At 38.5% G+C, this 23,493-nt stretch overlaps 1 protein-coding gene across 4 annotated transcripts in view; it reads right to left on the bottom strand.

Annotated features, from left to right (window-relative positions):
- pdlim5b (PDZ and LIM domain 5b) overlaps window positions 1–23,493 on the bottom strand; it is a 131,712-nt gene that overhangs the window by 81,792 nt on the left and 26,427 nt on the right. For all 4 annotated transcript variants that reach the window (XM_062032182.1, XM_062032184.1, XM_062032180.1 and 1 more), the window contains exon 2: window positions 22,885–22,984. In XM_062032182.1, coding sequence (XP_061888166.1) covers window positions 22,885–22,977 — 93 coding nt within the window. In that variant the 5' untranslated portion in view covers window positions 22,978–22,984. The remainder of the gene's footprint in view (window positions 1–22,884; window positions 22,985–23,493) is intronic.

Raw genomic sequence — 23,493 nt, 5'->3', positions numbered from 1 at the left:
GAATGAAGGACCTCCTGTGTCATTCCGTGTTGCATTTTGGGAGTCTGAGCCTTCCACTGAACGTGCTCATTCTCCCCGCAAGGTCCGAGTGTAGTGGGTGGGAGGTGTTGTCCATAATGGCTAGGAGTTTTGCAAGACTTCTCCTCTCTGACAACACCGCCAGGGAGTCTAGCTCCACTCCCACCACGTTACTGGCCTTCTCTACCAACTTGTCCAGTCTGTTTGGTATGCTTGTAATGTCAATGTTTTTTGACCTAGCACTAATGAGAGACTCAAGTTGTTCTTTGGCTGGCAACTGTATGAGATTCAGCCGTTAACGTACAGTACAGGCTAAAAGTTTGACACACCTTCTCCTCATTCAATGCGCTTTCTTTATTTTCATGACTATTTACATTGTAGATTGTCCCTGAAGGCATCAAAACTATGAATGAACACATGTGGAGTTATGTACTTAACAAAAAAAGGTGAAATAACTGAAAACATGTTTTATATTCTAGTTTCTTCAAAATAGCCCCTTTTTGCTCTGATTACGGCTTTGCACACTCTTGGCATTCTCTCGATGAGCTTCAAGCACACCTGTGAAGTGAAAACCCTTTCAGGTGACTAACATTTGAAGCTCATCGAGAGAATGCCAAGAGTGTGCACAGCGGTAATCAGAGCAAAAAGTGGCTATTTTGAAGAAACAAGAATATAAAACATGTTTTCAGTTATTTCACCTTTTTTTGTTAAGTACATAACTCCACATGTGTTCATTCATAGTTTTGATGCCTTCAGGGACAATCTACAATGTAAATAGTCATGAAAATAAAGAAAACACATTGAATAAGGAGAAGGTGTGTCCAAACTTTTGGACTGTACTGTAGTATGTGTTAATCAGAGCATTTATGATAAGTTAAAGGGGAACTGCACTTTTTGGGGAATTTTGCCTATCCTTCACAATCATAAGAGACAAGAACACACATCTTTCTTTTTGGATTCTAAAGATTATTAAAAAAACGCTTGCAATATGCGGCTAATGGGAGTCACAATTGTAGCCTTCAAAGCCCTCTAAAACAACTTCAAAACCCTCCATCAACATTTTAAATACACGCTGCAAATATATATATATATATATATATATATATATATATATATATATATATATATATATATATATATATATATATATATATATATATATATATATATATATATATATATATATATATATATATATAAAATACAAAATATGTAATATGTACAATATTTACTGTATTTTGGTCATTTTAAGCAATACCGGAACTTATTTTCCCAGAGCACTTACTTCCGATCCAATGTTCATAACATGCATACGATACGATGTATTGCATCACATATTTACAGTTGTTACATTACAGCACGTCCAAAATGGAGTAGGAAGACGCAGAGCTTGGCATGCTTACCCAAAATCAACCGGAAAAAACTTACAGTTGGCGCTCCAGTTGTCAGCTAGCGATTAGCACTCTTGTTGCCAGCAAATAATTTGCGCTCTAGTTGTCAGCTAGCAAATGGCAGGTTAGTTGTTAGCTTGCAATTAGCGCTCGGGTTGCAAGCTAGCGATTAAAGGGCTGGTTGCTGACAAGCGATTAGCGCGCTAGTTGACATCTAACGATTATCGCGACTGTTTTCAGCTAGTGATTAGCGTCTTAGTTGTCATATAGTGATTAGCACACTACTTGCCTAGCTGCCGATTAGAGCGCGGGTTGCCAACGAGCTATTAGCGGTCGGCTAACGGTTGGCAATCTAGTTGCTAGCTAACAATTTGTGCTCTAGTTGTCACCTAGCGATTGGCATGTTTGTTGCCAGCTAGAAATGAGCATGTTAGTTGTCAGCTAGCGATTAGCGCTCTAGTTATCAGCTAGCGATTCAAGGGCTAGTTGCTTTCTCGATTATCACACTTGCTCCTAGCGAGTGATTAGCATGTTAGTTGTCGTCTAGCGATTAGAGCACTAGTTACCAGCTAGTGATGGGCATGTTTGTTACCAGCTAGAAATTAGCATGTTAGTTGTCAGCCATTGATTAGCGCTCTAGTTATCAGCTAGCGATTCAAGGGCTAGTTGCTTTCTAGATTATCACACTTGTTCCTAGCGAGTGATTAGCATGTTAGTTGTCGTCTAGTGATTAGAGCACTAGTTACCAGCTGGTGATGGGCATGTTAGTTTTCATCTAGTGATTAGAGCACTAGTTACCAGCAAGTGATTGGCATGTTTGTTGCCAGCTAGAAATTAGCATGTTAGTTGTCAGCTAGCGATTAGCGCTCTGGTTATCAGCTAGCAATTCAAGGGCTAGTTGCTTTCTCTATTATCACACTTGTTCCTAGCGAGTGATTAGCATGTTAGTTGTCGTCTAGTGATTAGAGCACAAGTTACTAGCTAGTGATGGGCATGTTTGTTGCCAGCTAGAAATTAGCATGTTAGTTGTCAGCCAGCGATTAGCGCTCTAGTTATCAGCTAGCGATTCAAGGGCTAGTTGCTTTCTAGATGATCACACTTGTTCCTAGCGAGTGATTATCACGTTAGTTGTCGTCTAGTGATTAGAGCACTAGTTACCAGCTGGTGATGGGCATGTTAGTTGTCGTCTAGTGATTAGAGCACTAGTTACCAGCAAGTGATTGGCATGTTTATTGCCAGCTAGAAATTAGCATGTTAGTTGTCAGCTAGCGATTAGCGCTCTAGTTATCAGCTAGCGATTCAAGGGCTAGTTGCTTTCTCGATTATCACACTTGCTCCTAGCGAGTGATTAGCATGTTAGTTGTCGTCTAGCGATTAGAGCACTAGTTACCAGCAAGTGATTGGCATGTTTGTTGCCAGCTAGAAATTAGCATGTTAGTTGTCAGCTAGCGATTAGCGCTCTAGTTATCAGCTAGCGATTCAAGGGCTAGTTGCTTTCTCGATTATCACACTTGCTCCTAGCGAGTGATTAGCATGTTAGTTGTCGTCTAGCGATTAGAGCACTAGTTACCAGCAAGTGATTGGCATGTTTGTTGCCAGCTAGAAATTAGCATGTTAGTTGTCAGCTAGCGATTAGCGCTGTAGTTATCAGCTAGCGATTCAAGGACTAGTTGCTTTCTCGATTATCACACTTGTTCCTAGCGAGTGATTAGCATGTTAGTTGTCGTCTAGTGATTAGAGCACTAGTTACCAGCTAGTGATGGGCATGTTTGTTGCCAGCTAGAAATTAGCATGTTAGTTGTCAGCCAGCGATTAGCGCTCTGGTTATCAGCTAGCGATTCAAGGGCTAGTTGCTTTCTCGATTATCAAACTTGTTCCTAGCGAGTGATTAGCATGTTAGTTGTCATCTATTGATTAGAGCACTAGTTACCAGCTAGTGATGGGCATGTTTGTTGCCAGCTAGAAATTAGCATGTTAGTTGTCAGCCATCGATTAGCGCTCTAGTTATCAGCTAGCGATTCAAGGGCTAGTTGCTTTCTAGATTATCACACTTGTTCCTAGCGAGTGATTAGCATGTTAGTTGTCGTCTAGTGATTAGAGCACTAGTTACCAGCTAGTGATGGGCATGTTGGTTGCCAGCTAGAAATTAGCATGTTAGTTGTCAGCCAGCGATTAGCGCTATAGTTATCAGCTAGCGATTCAAGGGCTAGTTGCTTTCTAGATTATCACACTTGTTCCTAGCGAGTGATTAGCATGTTAGTTGTCATCTAGTGATTAGAGCACTAGTTACCAGCTGGTGATGGGCATGTTAGTTGTCGTCTAGTGATTAGAGCACTAGTTACCAGCAAGTGATTGGCCTGTTTGTTGCCAGCTAGAAATTAGCATGTTAGTTGTCAGCTAGCGATTAGTGCTCTGGTTATCAGCTAGCAATTCAAGGGCTAGTTGCTTTCTCTATTATCACACTTGTTCCTAGCGAGTGATTAGCATGTTAGTTGTCGTCTAGTGATTAGAGCACAAGTTACTAGCTAGTGATGGGCATGTTTGTTGCCAGCTAGAAATTAGCATGTTAGTTGTCAGCCAGCGATTAGCGCTCTAGTTATCAGCTGGCGATTAGAGCACAAGCTGCCAGCTCGCTATTAACAGAACAATACTGTTACAGTATTGCACGATAACAAGGTACCTTTTGGACCAGTTTAATGTCAAATACAATCATAATTTCATACAAGATGTATAGGTAGGGGGTCCCTGCTCTTTCTCTCCATCAGTTTGGGGGCCCTTTGCCTGGAAAATGTTAAAGACCCCAGTTCTAAACTTATTCTGCTTGTTTGATTAGGTTGTTGCAGCAAATAAATTGTCAGGATAATTGGCACAGTTGCAAATTCTTAAAGGGGCTGGTTTGAACGCCGTAAAATGGAATATTTTAAAACAGTTTCTAAATGCAAACTAGCTTACCAGAACATACTTAAAAGTTGCATATAGAAGACATAAATGCATTAGGGTCTCTCTCAAAGTGTTCTTACATGAATGGGATTCCAGCCACATAATAGCAGTGATCCTCCACATTGCTGATTTTACTGCCGTGTAATGACAAGCTGCTCCATACTTCAGCAGGCATGTCAGAAAATCTTCTCTATAGTGCACGATACATGCCTGATTTATCCATGGGCCTGCTTTTAAAGCACAATACAGATTATTGAAATTAGTACGACAAATAGGGCTTTGAAGATATGTGCCTGCTCAAGATGTGCAATAAAAAGAGCAAACAAGCCTGGACAGATTAACAGTCCTCTTTCATGTGTCTTAAATCTAACTTTACATTGCCATAATCCAATACAGACGTAGAATAACAATAAAGATTGCTCTGTTTTCAGTGTCTACTTAGAAGGCGATATTAAAGGCTTATAGACAATACATTCACAGAAAGCCTGTTTTTTTTTCCCCAGCTAGATTTACAACCCAAAGGTGCCTCTCCAGATAAACTTCTGCCAAAACGCAATCCTTCACGAGGCGAGCGAGTGCTGTGTTTAAAAAAGGTACGTCGCACGGGGACAATTTGACACGACAGACAGGAAAAAGGAGGCGAATGAAAGTAGTCCCTTGACATACTCTTTTAAATGGATTATTGGGAACGCGGCTAATCTCGCCTGCTGTGTAACTTCCTGCCCCCCCCCCCCGCCAGTATAAAGTGCGGCGTTAAGGGAGGAGGGGTCATGGCCGTCCTGCACATGATGAGTCGTGTAACAGGAAGTGTTTCGCGATAAAGCCACAGATGCCGTCGAGTCGAGTAAGATGGATGACCTTATATGGAAGAGTCCTCAGACTGACATGATGTCATCGCTTACAGTCAGAGTCTGAGCAGGTTGACGGTTGCATCAACCTTCTGTGTACTTCTAAACAAACATAAATAAGTCAATGTTTCTAAAAACATGACTTTAAAAATAATTTGACCAACAATGTCATATTTTTATACAGAAAATGGTAAAAAAAAAATTCAAATTAGGGCTTTCAAAAATAGAGAATTAATCACAGAAAATGATTGCATTAATCATGTGTGTACGTAGATTAATCACGCCATTATTTTGGTGGGTGGTAAGGCGGCGCCGCTTTTTATACGACAAGTGATCAGATCAATTTATACGGACAAATAAATTCATGAGTTATGAAGAAATTAATGACGTCAATTCAAATCAAAAACATTTAAACAATGTTCCAGGATGACATTCTGACAATACATTGCTATTGTGTCAAAATAGTGGGGTCTTTTTTTATCCATCCATCCATCCATCTTCCTCCGCTTATCCGAGGTCGGGTCGCGGGGGCAGCAGCCTAAGCAGGGAAGCCCAGACTTTCCTCTCCCCAGCCACTTCATCCCGGGGGATCCCGATGCGTTCCCAGGCCAGCCGGGAGACATAGTCTTTCCAACGTGTCCTGGGTCTTCCCCGTGGCCTCCTACCGGTTGGACGTGCCCTAAACACCTCCCTAGGGAGGCGTTCGGGTGGCATCCTGACCAGATGCCCGAACCACCTCATCTGGCTCCTCTTGATGTGGAGGAGCAGCGGCTTTACTTTGAGCTCCCCCCGGATGGCAGAGCTTCTCACCCTATCTCTAAGGGAGAGACCCGCCACCCGGCGGAGGAAACTCATTTCGGCCGCCTGTACCCGTGATCTTGTCCTTTCGGTCATAACCCAAAGCTCATGACCATAGGTGAGGATGAGAATGTATATCGACCGGTAAATTGAGAGCTTTGCCTTCCGGCTCAGCTCCTTCTTCACCACAACGGATCGATACAGCGTCCGCATTACTGAAGACGCCGCACCGATCCGCCTGTCGATCTCACGATCCACTCTTCCCCCACTCGTGAACAAGACTCCGAGGTACTTGAACTCCTCCACTTGGGGCAGAGTCTCCTCCCCAACCCGGAGATGGCACTCCACCCTTTTCCGGGCGAGAACCATGGACTCTGACTTGGAGGTGCTGATTCTCATCCCAGTCGCTTCACACTCGGCTGCGAACCGATCCAGCGAGAGCTGAGGATCCTGGCCGGATGAAGCCATCAGGACCACATCATCTGCAAAAAGCAGAGACCTAATCCTGCAGCCACCAAACCGGATCCCCTCAACGCCTTGACTGCGCCTAGAAATTCTGTCCATAAAAGTTATGAACAGAATCGGTGACAAAGGGCAGCCTTGGCGGAGTCCAACCCTCACTGGAAACGTGTCCGACTTACTGCCGGCAATGCGGACCAAGCTCTGACACTGATCATACAGGGAGCGGACCGCCACAATCAGACAGTCCGATACCCCATACTCTCTGAGCACTCCCCACAGGACCTCCCGAGGGACACGGTCGAATGCCTTCTCCAAGTCCACAAAGCACATGTAGACTGGTTGGGCAAACTCCCATGCACCCTCAAGGACCCTGCCGAGAGTATAGAGCTGGTCCACAGTTCCACGACCAGGACGAAAACCACACTGTTCCTCCTGAATCCGAGGTTCGACTATCCGGCGTAGCCTCCTCTCCAGCACACCTGAATAAACCTTACCGGGAAGGCTGAGGAGTGTGATCCCACCATAGTTGGAACACACCCTCCGGTTCCCCTTCTTAAAGAGAGGAACCACCACCCCGGTCTGCCAATCCAGAGGTACCGCCCCCGATGTCCACGCGATGCTGGGTCTTTTTTTAAATTAATTGAAATTATATAGTCCAGATTCGGAAGTGTGATCTGATTTTTTTTTTTTTTAATCATTTGATAGCAATAGTTAAAATGCAACAGATTTTTTTTCTTTTTTCAGTAATTTATTTTAAAGCTTTTTTTTTTCTTTGTTATTTATGTATCATGTTTACTTATTTAATTAGAATTTTTCATTTCAACTCATGTTCATAAGAGCTGCAATGATTAATCAATTAACTTGATTAATTTAAATTGTATCCTGTTGCTTAGAATAATCGTTTAATGAGTGTAACTAAATAAATGGGGTGCCCAGGACTTTAAATACGCGGACATAGTTTCCGTACGGCGGCTGCAATAAAGCGCACATGAGAGCAGTGGGGTGTGGGTTTCGTTATGTGTGACGGCCAACACATTTAAAAAAATACAATTATTAGTAATGCAGACTATTTTTATCAATGCACAAAGTGCAGTGTAAATGTTGATGATGTGAATTTATTAGAAAAAATTGAAAAAAGGTTATGGCAAGCAGAAAAAATGTTTACATCAACTATATTGCCTAAAATAAGAATTAAGGCTATGATAAGGGATTTACACTATTAACTATGAACGATAAAACACTGAATATTGACAACATATTAACATCACACCCCCATTCGAACATCATATGTTACAATCAAGCGAAACGCAACAAAAATGCAACAAACACAGCGAAATATGAATGCGAAGGGTAAAAAAAACAAAAACCCTACAATCTGATGTATCACTAAGCTTTGTTGTAATAATCTCCTTCCGCGTGTGTCCCTGACACCCGCATTTTAGGCTGGCCGCTCTAGAATCACTCTGTGGAAACGCTCCCCGCCCACACTGCTTGGTACCTCGTCTGAGCTGCTGTGACTTAGATTACCATAGTAACTACTGTAGTGTATAATGCAAAAGCGCAGATTCCAACCATTGAAATACTTTGTATAGTTCAAGACTTCACTGCACATCATAATGGCAGCTACTGTTTCCATCTTAAAGATCTAAAAAAAATTATTTGGGAATGTCCGGCGGGCCCCAGGCTTTAATATGCCCAGGTCTGTTCCAAAGCAAATTGGTGCATGTTTAAATAAAGCTGTAGTCACTCACCAATAGCCAAATGCAGTCGGTGACCAAAGCATTGCATCACTCGGGAGTCAATGAGTCAGCACGGGGGCGCTGTATTCTTTTGAAAAGTTTTTTTGTGGTGTGTCGTTGTGCGTCAGAAGCCTACGTAAACACGCAAGGGGCGGGAGTAAGCCAACAAACGCAGAGAAGAGCAAACGGCCGTAAGAAAGGCACATCAAAAGATACCGGTATGGCGGTATTGTCTCAAACATACACCGGTATTAATTATAATAACGGTATACCGCCCAGCCCTTGGTGGGATTAAATTATATATGTTTCCTTCTACTCTTTTTCGGACATGTTGCATTGTGCAAGCGTAATCATGTAATGTTCTTTAATGTGACTTGTTAAGTAAGCCTGTTCATTTTACACCAACAACACTGCCAAAAAACTACATATCTGAAATCAATGTATGTTGGACCAATTGCCTTACAGTATCTCAAAGTATGAAATGTACCAATAATTACTTCTTAAAATAACGAATGTGCTAACGTAACTAAGAAAAAGATTTGACCTGTAAAGCCGCATTGAGTAAGTAAAACTGCATTTTGTTAAGTCCAATCTGCTTGTTCTGAAGTACAGCTCATCATATTTTAGTTCATATTACTTCAAAGATAAGAACATTAGTCCAACATAGAAAGTGCCTGCTAAGACAGTGTATACTGCTAGTTAAAAAAACAAGTATTTCTGAACTTGATTTCTTTTATCTTCATTATTAATACTGTTCCCCATAAACACAGGGGACTAAAACCCCATATATTTGCCTTGAAAATGCTATTTTTGCCTTATTATTTGGCGGTTAAGGGTTTCCATGGCATTTAAACCAAAAAAACACATGCACCAAATAGTGTATTTTTTCCCCCAATACAAAATTGCCACAGGAACAGGATGCTGTGTCTCTTATATGTATTCAACCTGCAAGAATATATTCATCTTGTACAATTTCACATCTTATATGCACGGACTGTTGATTTCATTAATAAAGAGACGGAGAACAACAAACCAGAGGGCGCCAAATGTTTTGTAGCATTCAAACGTCCCAATTAAGAGCTCAAGAACGGAGGTTGTCATGGTTTGACGGCAGCCTCTTATTACTTCAAATGAGGTCTTTTGGAAAAGCCTGCCGTGCCTAGCCGACCTTAACAGGAGCGCTTAGTCAAATTGCCATGACAACACAAACAAAACAACACAAAAGCAGCACGACCCCGCGCTCAACACTGAATGCTCTGTCGTTAGGTCAGAAGCAACCAAGAGCTGCTCAGGCAGAGTCTGAATGACAACAAGTGCAAGACTAGACGGTCCGCAATACTGTTTCCCATGACGGGGCACAGACGGCAATTAAAGGCAAAAATAGTTAATTAAATTCATCTTCTGGCAGGTTAAACCTATTGTTATGTTAGCGTGTCAGCTTTTATAGCCAGTGTTTGCTCCATTCAGACGTATGACAGACAACCACCGTATGGGAAAATTAAGAGCGCTATTTATAGACTACAGAGCTTGTTTGACTGCGAGGAAATTAAGCTCGCCGTCACCCTGTAAATTACAACAATGTTGCTGGCAGGGAAAATCCAGCAAAGATGTTCAACATCTGTAGCAGCTGCTTGTATTTCAAGTATCTCACCCTGGCTTCCACCCCGCGAGCACAAGCCACATCAATAGCAAAGGCATGTCACAACCCTCCACACCACATTCGAGTTTAGCTTCTTTTATTTGATTGGGAGAAAATGTTACTTTCAATTTGCTTTTTAACTCCTTCTAAACATGCAATCCCAGTCAAATATACGAAGGATAGATGCACACTGGGGCTGCAACGAACGATTACTTTAATATTTGACTAGTCTGCGATTATTTTTTCCGATTAGGTAGGTAGGTAGATAGGTAGGTAGGTCTTTATTGTCATTGCACAAGTACAACAAAACTTTGTTTTCAGCATAAACCCGTTTAAGATTAGACAAACAGTGTACAGGGTTACAGAACAGGAACGCTGATGGGTCGCCACAAGGCCCTGTAAAATATGGGAAAAAGGTAAACGCTGGGGGAGGATGAGTAAAAAAATACAATCTAGACTGGGCTACTAAGGGAGCCCAGTATGGAGTGGGGAAAAAACCTCCAAAGCAAAGCACATATACATATTACAACATACATCTCGAGACTTGCAACAGAGGGGAAGGAGTTGGGGCTACGGTAGCAGGCTGCAGCTCTTCAGGAGCTGCCCTGCCGTCCATCACCTCTAAGGGATTCGCGTCAAGGGCGTTGGATGGGGGGTGGGTTATATGTGTGTGTGGCTTATATTTTTTGTGGATGCATGTGTGTGTGTAAGCCTGCCGCGTGTCTCTGTTCCGCGGCCTTGGTGTTGTTGCAGCCGCCAGTCAGTCCAAAGTCAACAACAACAGGTGTGTCCATGAGAGACAAAAAGGGAGATTGTTGTGTCTTCGCCGCACTGTCCTTCAGGAGAATCTCAAAGCCAGGGAAACAATCCAAGTTAGAATGTTTTGTATGCGAGTGAAAATAAAATGTGCTTTTCACTCTAAGATTGTCAATGACTGGTCCTCAAATTCATCCTGCAGGGCAGACAGTCCAATGTTATCCAAATCACAAAGTGTCCACAGTTCTGCCCGCATTCTCCAATCATTTGTGGCAGCTTTTGGGTACTTTGAAGACTGCCAGCAACTTCCAATTTGTCGACAAACCAGAGCAACGCTTACTCCAATCAGCATTCGACTAGTCAAACGATTATTGTTTATGATTTGCTGTTTACGTTTGAGTTCAAAGTTGAGTTTGTGACTTGATCTTAACTAATTTTCAATAAAAGTTCATTCAGTTGTAACAAAAGAAAAATAAATTACTGAGAAACAAACCTCTTTACTTGATTCTATAAAAGGTATACAACAACAGTGAAAAATAAATGAACAGACCTAAAGTGAAAGACGTCCTTCAAACATAACATTCAGTGCAAACAGGGACAGTGTGGTGTGGTTGGGAGAGTGGCCGTGCCAGCAACCTGAGGGTTCCTGGTTCAATGTCCACCTTCTACCAACCTAGTCAAGTCCGTTGTGTCCTTGAGCAAGACACTTCACCCTTGCTCCTGATGGGTTGTGGTCAGTGTGTGAATGTGTGTGTGTGTGTGTGTGTGTGAATGGGTGAATGTGGAAATAGTGTCAAAGCTACACACACTGAGTAAGCAGTGGCAAACAATGAACCTGCGAGGAAGGCAGGGTGACACCAGTATAAAGCTCTCGGATTAGCTATCAGAAGCAGGTGAGCCTCCTGATCGCTAATCAGAGGCAGGTGAGATTTATCAGCACTCAATACACCAGAAAGTAAACAATGGAAGGAGCGCTGAAACAGAAAAGGACCACAGATATATGAAAAACTATAATCAATACAAAAGACATGACCTGTCTGACAGGTCACGACAGCCATCATGAATAAATAAATACAAATTACAGTTAATACATTTGATCTGTATCAATATCGGCTGACCTCACTCATGAATGATCTGTATCGGAATCGGCAGCATAAAACCCTCATCGGAACATCCCTACATTATACAGTACTGTCAATAAATAAGATATAGTTTAAAAAAAATACTTGCTCTAATGCAGGGGTCACCAACCTTTTTGAAACCAAGAGCTACTTCTTGGGTACTGATTAATGCGAAGGGCTACCAGTTTGATACACACTTAAATAAATTGCCAGAAATAGCCAATTTGCTCAATTTACCTTTAACTCTATGTTATTATAAATAATTAATGATATTTACACTTAATTGAACAATTTAAAAGAGGAGAAAACACGAAACAAATGACAATTAAATTTTGAAACATAGTTTATCTTCAATTTCGACTCTTTAAAATTCAAAATTCTACCGAAAAAAAGAAGAGAAAAACTAGCTAATTTGAATCTTTTTGAAAAAATTAAAAAAAGAATTTATGGAACATCATTAGTAATTTTTCCTGATTAAGATTAATTTTAGAATTTTGATGACATGTTTTAAATAGGTTAAAATCCAATCTACACTTTGTTAGAATATATAACAAATTGGACCAAGCTATATTTCTAACAAAGACAAATCATTATTTCTTCTAGATTTTCCAGAACAAAAATTTTAAAAGAAATTTAAAAGACTTTGAAATAAGATTTAAATTTGATTCTAGAGATTTTCTAGATTTTCCAGAATAATTTTTTTGAATTTTAATCATAATAAGTTTGAAGAAATATTTCACAAATATTCTTCGTCGAAAAAACAGAAACTAAAATGAAGAATTAAATTAAAATGTATTTATTATTCTTTACAATAAAAAAAATAAATTACATGAACATTGATTTAAATTGTCAGGAAAGAAGAGGAAGGAATTTAAAAGGTAAAAAGGTATATGTGTTTAAAAATCCTAAAATCATTTTTAAGGTTGTATTTTTTCTCTAAAATTGTCTTTCTGAAAGTTATAAGAAGCAAAGTAAAAAAATGTATGAATTTATTTAAACAAGTGAAGACCAAGTCTTTAAAATATTTTCTTGGATTTTCAAATTCTATTTGAGTTTTGTCTCTCTTAGAATTAAAAATGTCGGGCAAAGCAAGACCAGCTTGCTAGTAAATAAATAACATTTAAAAAATAGAGGCAGCTCACTGGTAAGTGCTGTTATTTGAGCTATTTTTAGAACAGGCCAGCGGGGGCTACTCATCTGGTCCTTACAGGCTACCTAGGGCCCGCGGGCACCGCGTTGGTGACCCCTGCTCTAATGTGAGGATTGTACTCACTTTGGTCAAATACTGTATATGCTGCTATTGAGCAGATTGAAAGCAGATGCCTTCAACAGAAACTCTGGACACCAAGCAGATCTAACTGGAAAACCACAAAGTACAAACTAGCAGAGATTACATAAGTAGGTATTATTAATTGGCATCATAACCAACAGCATATGAAAACAAAGATTTGGCAAGTTTCTATTAAATTTCACGCTCTGCGTAAACAACATTAACAGATTTAACGACATCTACGCAGTGTGGCTGTGTTGCAAAAGTACAGACTATGTACGTCAACGCTTTCCTCCAGATTTGTACGGTTTTAGCCAAGGGTTAGGGGTTGTCTTACTCAATTGTGTTCAGTTTGAAGAGCTTCACAAACTGTAAATGTCTATGATTCCCCATGACTGTAACAGTCTATATTTATTTCAATGTGCATGAGAGGCACAAGTAGTAAAAGATAAATCATTCTTTATGTGCATTTGTATTCCTCTTGGACACCCTTCTTTAAAAACAGCTGCACGATAAAAACATGCATTAAAACATCATATACCGCTTTAAAAACAAGCAAATATACTCAAACAACAATAGGCCAATAAGTACAGTGGAATATCTGAGAACGAACAAAACTTACATTTGTTGTAACCTTTGTTTGGATTTACAATAAATTATATACATTATTTGCACAACACACTAAACATAGAACGTAAGAGGTAAGAGGTGTTACTTGGTGCATATAAAGAATAACATTACTAACTAGGGCTGCAACTAGCGATTATTGTAGTAATCTATCGATTAGTTTGTTCGATTAATCGAGTAAGCCGGTTATACACATTTTATAGCCTCAATGCGGATTTTAGGGAAAATAAACAAATATTTTTCTGCTTGCCATAATCTTCTATTTACTTTTTTCTTACCTTGTTTACCTTCGATTGACTTTTTTGGGGCTTTTTTTTTTTAAACTTAACTTTTTTGACTTTATTTTACCTTCTATTACCTTGTATTTACCTTATTAAAACTGGTATGGCCTTCTTTTACATTCTATTTAACTTGTTTTATACGGTCCAGATTTTATAAACTTTTACGATTAATCGAAGAAACAGAATATAAATCAAAGTTTTTTTTAATCGATTAAATCCTTGCAGCCCTATAACCTATCGCAGGGGTCGGCAACCCAAAATGTTGAAAGAGTCATATTAGACCAAAAATTAAAAATAAAAATAAAAATCTGTCCGGAGCCACAAAAAATAATAGCCTTATAAAGTGTTATAATGAAGGCAATACATGATGTAAGTGTCTATATTAGCCTTCTATCATAATGACTACGTGTCGCAGGCTGATGCAAACATTTGTTGACAGAAATGTTGAAATGTTATATTTATTCTACACATTTTTGTAACATTGGAAAACATTAGTAAAACCGAGGCTTTTCAGAGGGTGAGATAACTGTCTTAGAATGGCCAAAGGTATAGATGTGTGTGTCTAAGAAAACGGCAGGATGTCTTCTTCTAATGGATTTATTACAATCTTTGCAAACTGGCTAACGTTTGCTGTGGTCTGGAACAACATGGCACACAAACAGAAATCAAGAAAATGCAGCCAATATTACAGACAGATAATGTGTCAAGAGACGTGCAAATATAACTTAAATACACAGAGGACATACGAAAAGGAAATTAAATGAGCTCAGTACCGAACAAACGAGGCACAATGATACAATATGTACATACAGCTAGCCTAAACAGCATGTTAGCATCGATTATTTTGCAGTCATGCACCAAATATGCCTGATTAGCACGCCAACAAAGCTCACCTTTCATTCACGTAAAACATAAAACTTTTGGTGGACAAAGCGAGACAAAGAAGGAGTGGCAGAAAACACGTCTTTCTGTGGCAGCGTCGGAGAAAGTTGGACAAGTAAACAAACTACGGTGAGTTCAAGGACTGCCGAAATTACTAGGACAAAACGGCGCTTGTCAAATAATCTCTTCATTGAAGCATGTTTAACATACACAGTGGGATTTCTAAGAATTAGGGAGGTTTGTGTCATGTTTGTCCTCCTACAGAGACCATATTAAAACAAAAAATATCATCTTTTTCCAATTTCATACATTTTTGAAAAAGCTCTAGCGAGCCGACCCCCGACCTATCGTAACAAAGTCCAAAAGTCATCATCCAATACCAGCGTTCACAGTCACAATCACATTGACAGACTGAATGCACATATGTTGATGATCAATGCTTTCTTTGTGTTTGGAAAGGACGATGATGTCCTGTCAAGCTTCTGTACTCCTCCTACCTCAAGGCCAATCTTATTACATCCTGGTACCTGCCTGTAGTTGTCTTGTACCGAATGTATTGCGCATAATCAAGTGTGGCGAATGACATCATCCCAGAGAAAGACGCGGAAATCATCACAGTACGCGGTTCTTATAGGGCGGCAGAAGTCTATTTTACATCGTGGGTGTTTCGTGAAGCATGAAATAAGTGTGCGGTCCGTGCCGCAATTTTCTACTTACTCATCAGGCGGAGGAAGTAAATAAACGTTTACAATATCAATGGCAGATGTTTCCATGTGCCAGTTACATACATACAGTAAGTACATCTCCATTACTTAATAGAGGTGTTTCCTATGATACTGCAATCTATTTGGGGGATGTGTGCACGTCATTTAGCAAAAAGCTCAAATAAAAGTTCAGTGTTTCCCATAAACTGCCAAGATACCTGTGGCGGTGGGGGCGTGGCTATGGGCGTGGTTACCATGACATCGAGTAATTTGCATAATTTACTACAATGATATGATTTTCTCTAAAAAGGCTCAAAAAATGTATACTTACTAATTAATAATAACAGTTTTGTTTTAAACGTCCATCCATCCATCCATTTTACAATATAATTACAACACTTTATGTACATATTTATATACAGATTTGAACAATAAGTTATTCACTGAAATATATTTCTTACAAAAAATATATCTTATAAAATATAAAAGCTAAAATCTCTCTTAAAGCTCTGCCCCTTTAATTAGTGCATACTAAATAATTTAACTTTAGCCTACTACTACAACCATATTATTTGCCAGCAACATAAAGTGAAACAGAGGCAGAGGTGTCCTGCCACAGTCAGTAACAAATAAACAGAAAATACCGTATTTCCTTGAATAGCCGCAGGGGCACTAATTAATTTAAAACCTCTTCTCACTCCTGCGGTTACCAAAACCATGCGGAATGGGCAAGCATGCGCTAATTATTTTAAAACCTCTTCTCACTCCGGCGCATACCTTATCATGAAAAGCACATTTAATAAAAAAAACGTTATTATGATCTTACCTTTACTTGTAAATGGGTCCATGTGCAGCTGCTTCTGATCAAAGGCAGTCTTTCTTATCTTTCTTCAATTTTAAAAGTCTCTGGAGATATTCCTTTAATTATTACCTCCTGCTTCGATTGAAAGTCCAGTTTAGAAAACTGTTTTATTTTAGATATGTAATCCTCCATGTTAAAAGTGCAAGCAAACAATTGCTGCTCATGCTTGCTGCTTGTTGTCTTCTTCTGCAGTACCTGTCTCCTGCAGTACTGGTAGTCGCAAGAAGGATCACTAGCGCCCTCTACCACCAGGAGGCGGGAGTCATTTAATGACTCATATTTGACCCGGCGGAAGTGCCAAGCATGCGCTAATTATTTTGCGAAACGAGTTTGACCCGGCTGTAATTCTAGGCAGGCGAATACTATATTCCCGGCGGCAATTCAAGGAAATACGGTGGTAGTGGTCAAATACAAATAAGGCAACAAGAGAAGTATCCTACACTTCTCTTTTGTAAAGTAAATCTGAACAGCCTATATGGGCAAATACATCAACTATATGATTTGCCTGAGAAGCTGGACAGGACAAAAAAAAAAACAAAAAAAAAAAGTTTTATTTTTTTACTTGTGGCGGACGTAATTCTTTCGTGGCGGGCTGCCACAAATAAATGAATGTGTGGGAAACACTGAAAGTTACAGTAGAAGATGAATTGCAGGAAATTTTTGATTTACGAACCAGACCGAATAAAAATATATTTCGGTGAAGAAACCTTGTCTTTACGAACGTTTCATCCATCGTGTTCCTTGCAGCGCAGTCATTTTGTGCTCCTTGCAACACAACCATAGAGGGCGGGCTGGGCTGAAGAACAGAGCTGGTGTTAGCTACTGAGCGCAGTGCTACGTTGTGTGCTTTTTAAGCCTTTTTACAGCGTTTTTCTAGTTTTGCTAGCTCAGTATGAGTCCAAAGAAAACAATGTACAAGCGATTTGTGGTTTGAAACACTCAGGAAGAGTACCAACAGCGACAACGGCTTCTTTCCCTTTCCCCTTTTCTTCCACTGCACGCCAAGAAGATTGACGGACAATGTAAAGTGGATTTTATTTTTTATTCCTAATCATTGTAGTGACCTGGCTGTTAAAGTGAAGGAGTTTTGTTATGTCAAACTGAAAGCACCACAGGGCTAGTGACAATGTACGTGCGTGTCAGCAGGGTGGCTGCGAGTAAGGACAGTTCAGCTACTTGCTGTGTTTTGACTTTGTTATTAAATATAAAGTTAATCCATCACTCCCTTGCTATGTTTGTTTGATATGCAGTAATGTATAGAAGTTTGTATTAAGTTCAAAGTGTACAAACTTTTACTAAATTACAGACTTTTGTCGGGGCTTAAACGCATTATTCATATTGACATTGTTTCTTATTGAGAAATTTGCTTCTATATCCAAACGTTTTTATGAACCAAGCCTGTTCAAGAACCCATTGGGTTTGTAAATTGAGGATCTACTGTATAATCAAAGACAAGCTCATGACAAAAGACACTTCCTGTCTTGTACTTTCTGTCCCAAAAAGTCCGACAAAGTAATACATTACATTTATCAATGAGTGTGAATACTTGATAAATATAGCGAAACAGTTGCTAAGTCGACAACATCGATCCATCCTGTTTGTCTCTTTATTCTCTGGCAGTCCAGGTGCATATGAGCTGTGTTAAGAGGTAGCATAAAATCTATTTGTGGTGGTCCAAAATGGGTCATTGGGGTTAACCTTAAAGTATTTTTTAAGAATACTGGTTTTAGTGTTGTATGTACAGCTTAAAATATCATCATTGAGTCAAACCTACTGCAACCTATGAATTTAAAAAGATAATATTTTCATAGTATATGCCTTTGAAGATGGCTGTGGTACTTACTGTACACTTGTGTCACCCACAAACAGGCGACTGTCTCATTAGTCTTCTTTGAACACTTTAGGGCACATGTATCAAACTCAAGGCCCAGGAGCCAAATCTGGCCTGCCACATCATTTTATGTGGCCTACGAAAGATATTATCATCATATAATCATACATTCAATAAAAAATTGTGAAAAAACCCCCAAAAATTTAAATATCTACTTGACTTTTGATTTCAACGCAAGTTATCCACCAAAATGTACACTGTAAAAATGACAATCGACTTTACAGTAAAATTTGGGTGACTGAGCTGCCAGTTTTTTACCCTAAGAACAACTTTGGCACTGTTTTTCTACATACAGTAACACAATAAAAAAAACAAAATCCATAGATTTTAACGGTAAAAAAAATGGCAGCTCTGTTGCACACATTTTACCCCAAAAAAAACAGTGGTACAGTTATTCCATTCTATTTACAGTAATACGCTTTAAAAAAACAACAACAAAAAACTGCAAATTTTACGGTAAAATTCTGGCGACTGAGCAGCCAGTTTTAACAGTAAAATCTAAAGATTTTTTTGTTTACAGCATATGTAAAATATATCTTCTGCGGCGCTAGAAAATGACAAAACTATCAACCTTTGGAAAAGTGATTGCTAAAAATGTATAATTTTTTTAACTTATTTTCTATTTTGTATAAAACAAAACAGTTTTAACAGTAAAATCTAAAGATTTATTTTTTTACAGATACATATGTAAAAAAATAGCAATCATATTAAGAGGCAATATATATATATATATGTATACATATGCGTGTCTATATATATATGCACATATATATGTATATATATATTTACACACATATATTAATACATAAATATGTGTATATATATATATATATATATATATATATATATTATATATATATATATATATATATATATATATATATATATATATATATATATATATATATATATATATATATATATATATATATATATGTGTGTGTATATATATATATATATATATATATATACACTACCGTTCAAAAGTTTGGGGTCACCCAAACAATTTTGTGGAATAGCCTTCATTTCTAAGAACAAGAATAGACTGTCGAGTTTCAGATGAAAGTTCTCTTTTTCTGGCCATTTTGAGCGTTTAATTGACCCCACAAATGTGATGCTCCAGAAACTCAATCTGCTCAAAGGAAGGTCAGTTTTGTAGCTTCTGTAACGAGCTAAACTGTTTTCAGATGTGTGAACATGATTGCACAAGGGTTTTCTAATCATCAATTAGCCTTCTGAGCCAATGAGCAAACACATTGTACCATTAGAACACTGGAAAGATAGTTGCTGGAAATGGGCCTCTATACACCTATGTAGATATTGCACCAAAAACCAGACATTTGCAGCTAGAATAGTCATTTACCACATTAGCAATGTATAGAGTGTATTTCTTTAAAGTGAAGACTAGTTTAAAGTTATCTTCATTGAAAATAAGGACATTTCAATTTGACCCCAAACTTTTGAACGGTAGTGTATATATATATATATATATATATATATGTATATATACATACATACATACACAAACATGAAATATACACATTTATATTCATATATTTTTCACTCTTACAAGCGGGCCTCGGTTGCCCTTTGACACGCCTGCTTTAGGGGTTACTGTGGGTTGTTTTGTCAACAAACTGTTTAAGATTAATGTAAATAATTTACCCTATAGGCCTTCAATTACATCTAATCCAAGAACGTTGAGGTAGGATCAAGGTCAAAGGAGGAAGGTACATCATCAAACTATCAGAGATTATTTTATAAAAAAACTCTAAAGCCAGAAGGGACAGATCATATTTTAAAACTTTTCAACCTTATAACTGCCTGGCAGGTGCAGCATATTGGTCCTGTCGTCTCAAGGGAGGATTGGATATCAGATAAGTAAAACAGACAAGAGGAAGACTCCTTCCAGGGACTGGGACAACTATGAGAAATCTGAAACATTCACAAACACTGGGATGAGAATATGTCAAAGGAATGGCCTGGACCACACGATGTTAGGGACATGTTACTAGTGTTTACTGAACTGAAGTTGTATAACCACTACAATACTAATTTGTTAGGCATATATGGTTAGAGGTAGAAGAGAATTGTGAGTGGCAACTACAGTCGCATGACAACCCCATTAAAAAATGTTATTTTTAACACAACCCTGTTAAAGCAGACCATGACCAATGCCTGTAAATATCACAGCCAGGAGTCAAGTTTTTGACAACTCATAACAGTTTTATGAGTCTTCAGTGCATGTCATGTGTGTATATACAGAGTACTGTGTACATAAAGCGTCTCACAAAAGTGAGTACAGCCCTCCTATGTCGGCAATAGAAGTGGGAATCTTTGGCCACCTCACCATTCTATTTCAATTTAAAAAAAGTCTTTAATTTATGTATATTGTTGCAGTTTTACATTTATTTCAGTTTTACTAAATATGTGTTTACCACTTGCAACTTTTAAAAACAGTGCATTTATAATAAGAAATTCTTAAATTTTAAAACTGTCTGAATTACTTTATTTACAGTAAATAAATCGATTATGGATTATGTCCCCCACTTTTAGTTGGCAAGTGTTTGTTGTTTTATTATGGTATATCTACGCTACTTTTCAACTGACACTTTAGAGTCACTGTGCAGCTTGCATAACAATAGAGATTACTTAATAATGAAAATTACGCAACACACAGCCATTATTGTCTAGTACAGAGGGGTCCTAAAGTATAGTTGGGCCACATTTCTTTCAGCAAACTGTGAGGGGGAAATTGTTTAAAACGAAAGGCTAATTATTACTATTATGTTCTCTTTTTTGTATCATTACCATATATATATATATATATATATATATATATATATATATATATATATATATATATATATTTATATATATATTAGGGCTGCAACAACTAATCGATTAAAATCGATTATAAAAATAGTTGGCGATTAATTTAGTCATCGATTCGTTGGATCTGTGCTATGCGCATGCGCAGACGCAATTTAAAAATAAAATAAAAAATTATAATTTTTTTTAAATTTTTTAAAAAAAGTTGTTTTTTATAAACCTTTATTTATAAACTGCAACATTTACAAACAGCTGAGAAACAATAATCAAAATAAGTATGGTGCCAGTATGCTGTTTTTTTTCCAATAAAATACTGGAAAGGATAGAAATGTAGTTGTCTCTTTTATCTGATTATTAATCAATTAATCAAAGTAATAATCAACAGATTAATCGATTATCAAATGAATCGTTAGTTGCAGCCCTTATATATATATGCATAACTATATATGTATGTATATGTATACACTACCGTTCAAAAGTTTGGGGTCACCCAAACAATTTTGTGGAATAGCCTTCATTTCTAAGAACAAGAATAGACTGTCGAGTTTCAGATGAAAGTTCTCTTTTTCTGGCCATTTTGAGCGTTTAATTGACCCCACAAATGTGATGCTCCAGAAACTCAATCTGCTCAAAGAAAGGTCAGTTTTGTAGCTTCTGTAACGAGCTAAACGGTTTTCAGATGTGTGAACATGATTTGCACAAGGGTTTTCTAATCATCAATTACCTTCTGAGCCAATGAGCAAACACATTGTACCATTAAAACACTGGAGTGATAGTTGCTGGAAATGGGCCTCTATACACCTATGTAGATATTGCACCAAAAACCAGACATTTGCAGCTAGAATAGTCATTTACCACATTAGCAATGTATAGAGTGTATTTCTTTAAAGTTAAGACTAGTTTAAAGTTATCTTCATTGAAAAGTACAGTGCTTTTCCTTCAAAAATAAGGACATTTCAATGTGACCCCAAACTTTTGAACGGTACTGTATATACAATGAATGTTGAAATGTGAGCAATTTTGTGAGCTACTGTGATTGTTTTACTACACTGATACTACAAAAGCATGTATTAAACTGCATGCCACGGTGACAACATAATGTCTGACATTCCATGTTTATCCTGGTGACAGGACATAACAAGAACAAGCTGATGAGTAAGCCTGTTCAAATCACGTCAGTAACTTTGTCCTATCACGGATGTAATGCAACTGCACAGCTTTATGCTGTAACCAATCCTGCCAACAACAAATAAACAGTGACTGACCTCGGGTCTGTGACACAGAGATTAAAACGTCATAACAGGAAGCAGTGAAACAAAATAATGTTGCACTTTCCACACTATTGCAGCTTATTTAATTGCTGGAGTCAGAGTGCCCTCACAGAAGGAACATTAAGAATAACTTTGTATAGTATAGGCAGCCCTTTTCTCCCAATATTATCGCTCTAAAATCATATAGTTATTACAGAACCACTGCCGCTTTCTAAAGTTCCCCGTCATGAGGGAAATTTGAGCACAGCTTTTAGTGCTTTCCAGTGGAGACCAGTACTTATAGACTACTGTGTGTAACATTGGGCCCAGCGCCAGCTTGATATCCCTCATTTTAATGACCAAATCGAAAGTAAACACTAGCAGAGACTGAGGTTTGAGCGACAGAAGCTATAGTTGGATAGCAGCCGATAGGTGGAAGGTTTAGGTCGGCAACCGTTCTTGTTTGTCTAAAATGAGCACACAGGACATGACGAACGGCCGAGAAGTCCTAGCAAGCATGGGCAGCATGCCAAGGTCAGGGCTGTCATGGAGGAAGAGTATTTTCTCACTCACCCGTGAAATAGTCAGGGGAACACCAAAGTCCTTCCCTCCTTGCAGCCTGAAGCCCCATGGAGCTGCACCAGCCAGGGTGACGCTGTAGCTCATGATTCACCTACAGACACAAGAGTGGATCTTATTAGCAAATACTGTATGCATTGACTCAGAGTAGAAGTAGTAGTTTGGCATTAAATGGACATACAGCAACTACTGTGGTGTGACACTCACAGAGGATTAAAAAGGAGTGCTTTGCTTCCTCACGACTTAGCGGCAAGTACAATCTGCACAGTGGTACCTCAACTTAAGAGTGCCCAAACTTGAAAGGGAACTGCACATTTTTGGGAATTTTGCCAATCACTCACAATCTTTATGTAAGACAAGCACACATAGGTTTTTCTTTTCTTTTTTTTACCTCCATTAAGGTTTTATGTACATAATGTAAGTATATATGTAATGTAGTAACGGGCACATTTATAATAACATTTAAAGATGTCCGATAATATCAGACTGCCGATATTATCGGCCGATAAATGCTTTAAAATGTAATATCGGAAATTATCAGTATCGGTCTCAAAAAGTAAAATTTATGACTTTTTAAAATGCCGCTGTGTACACGGACGTAGG

The sequence above is a fragment of the Entelurus aequoreus genome, linkage group LG21, assembly GCF_033978785.1.
Source record: "Entelurus aequoreus isolate RoL-2023_Sb linkage group LG21, RoL_Eaeq_v1.1, whole genome shotgun sequence".
NCBI lineage: Eukaryota > Metazoa > Chordata > Actinopteri > Syngnathiformes > Syngnathidae > Entelurus > Entelurus aequoreus.
Note: the sequence above shows the minus strand (reverse complement) of the source record. Positions and strands in the feature narration are given on the sequence as shown.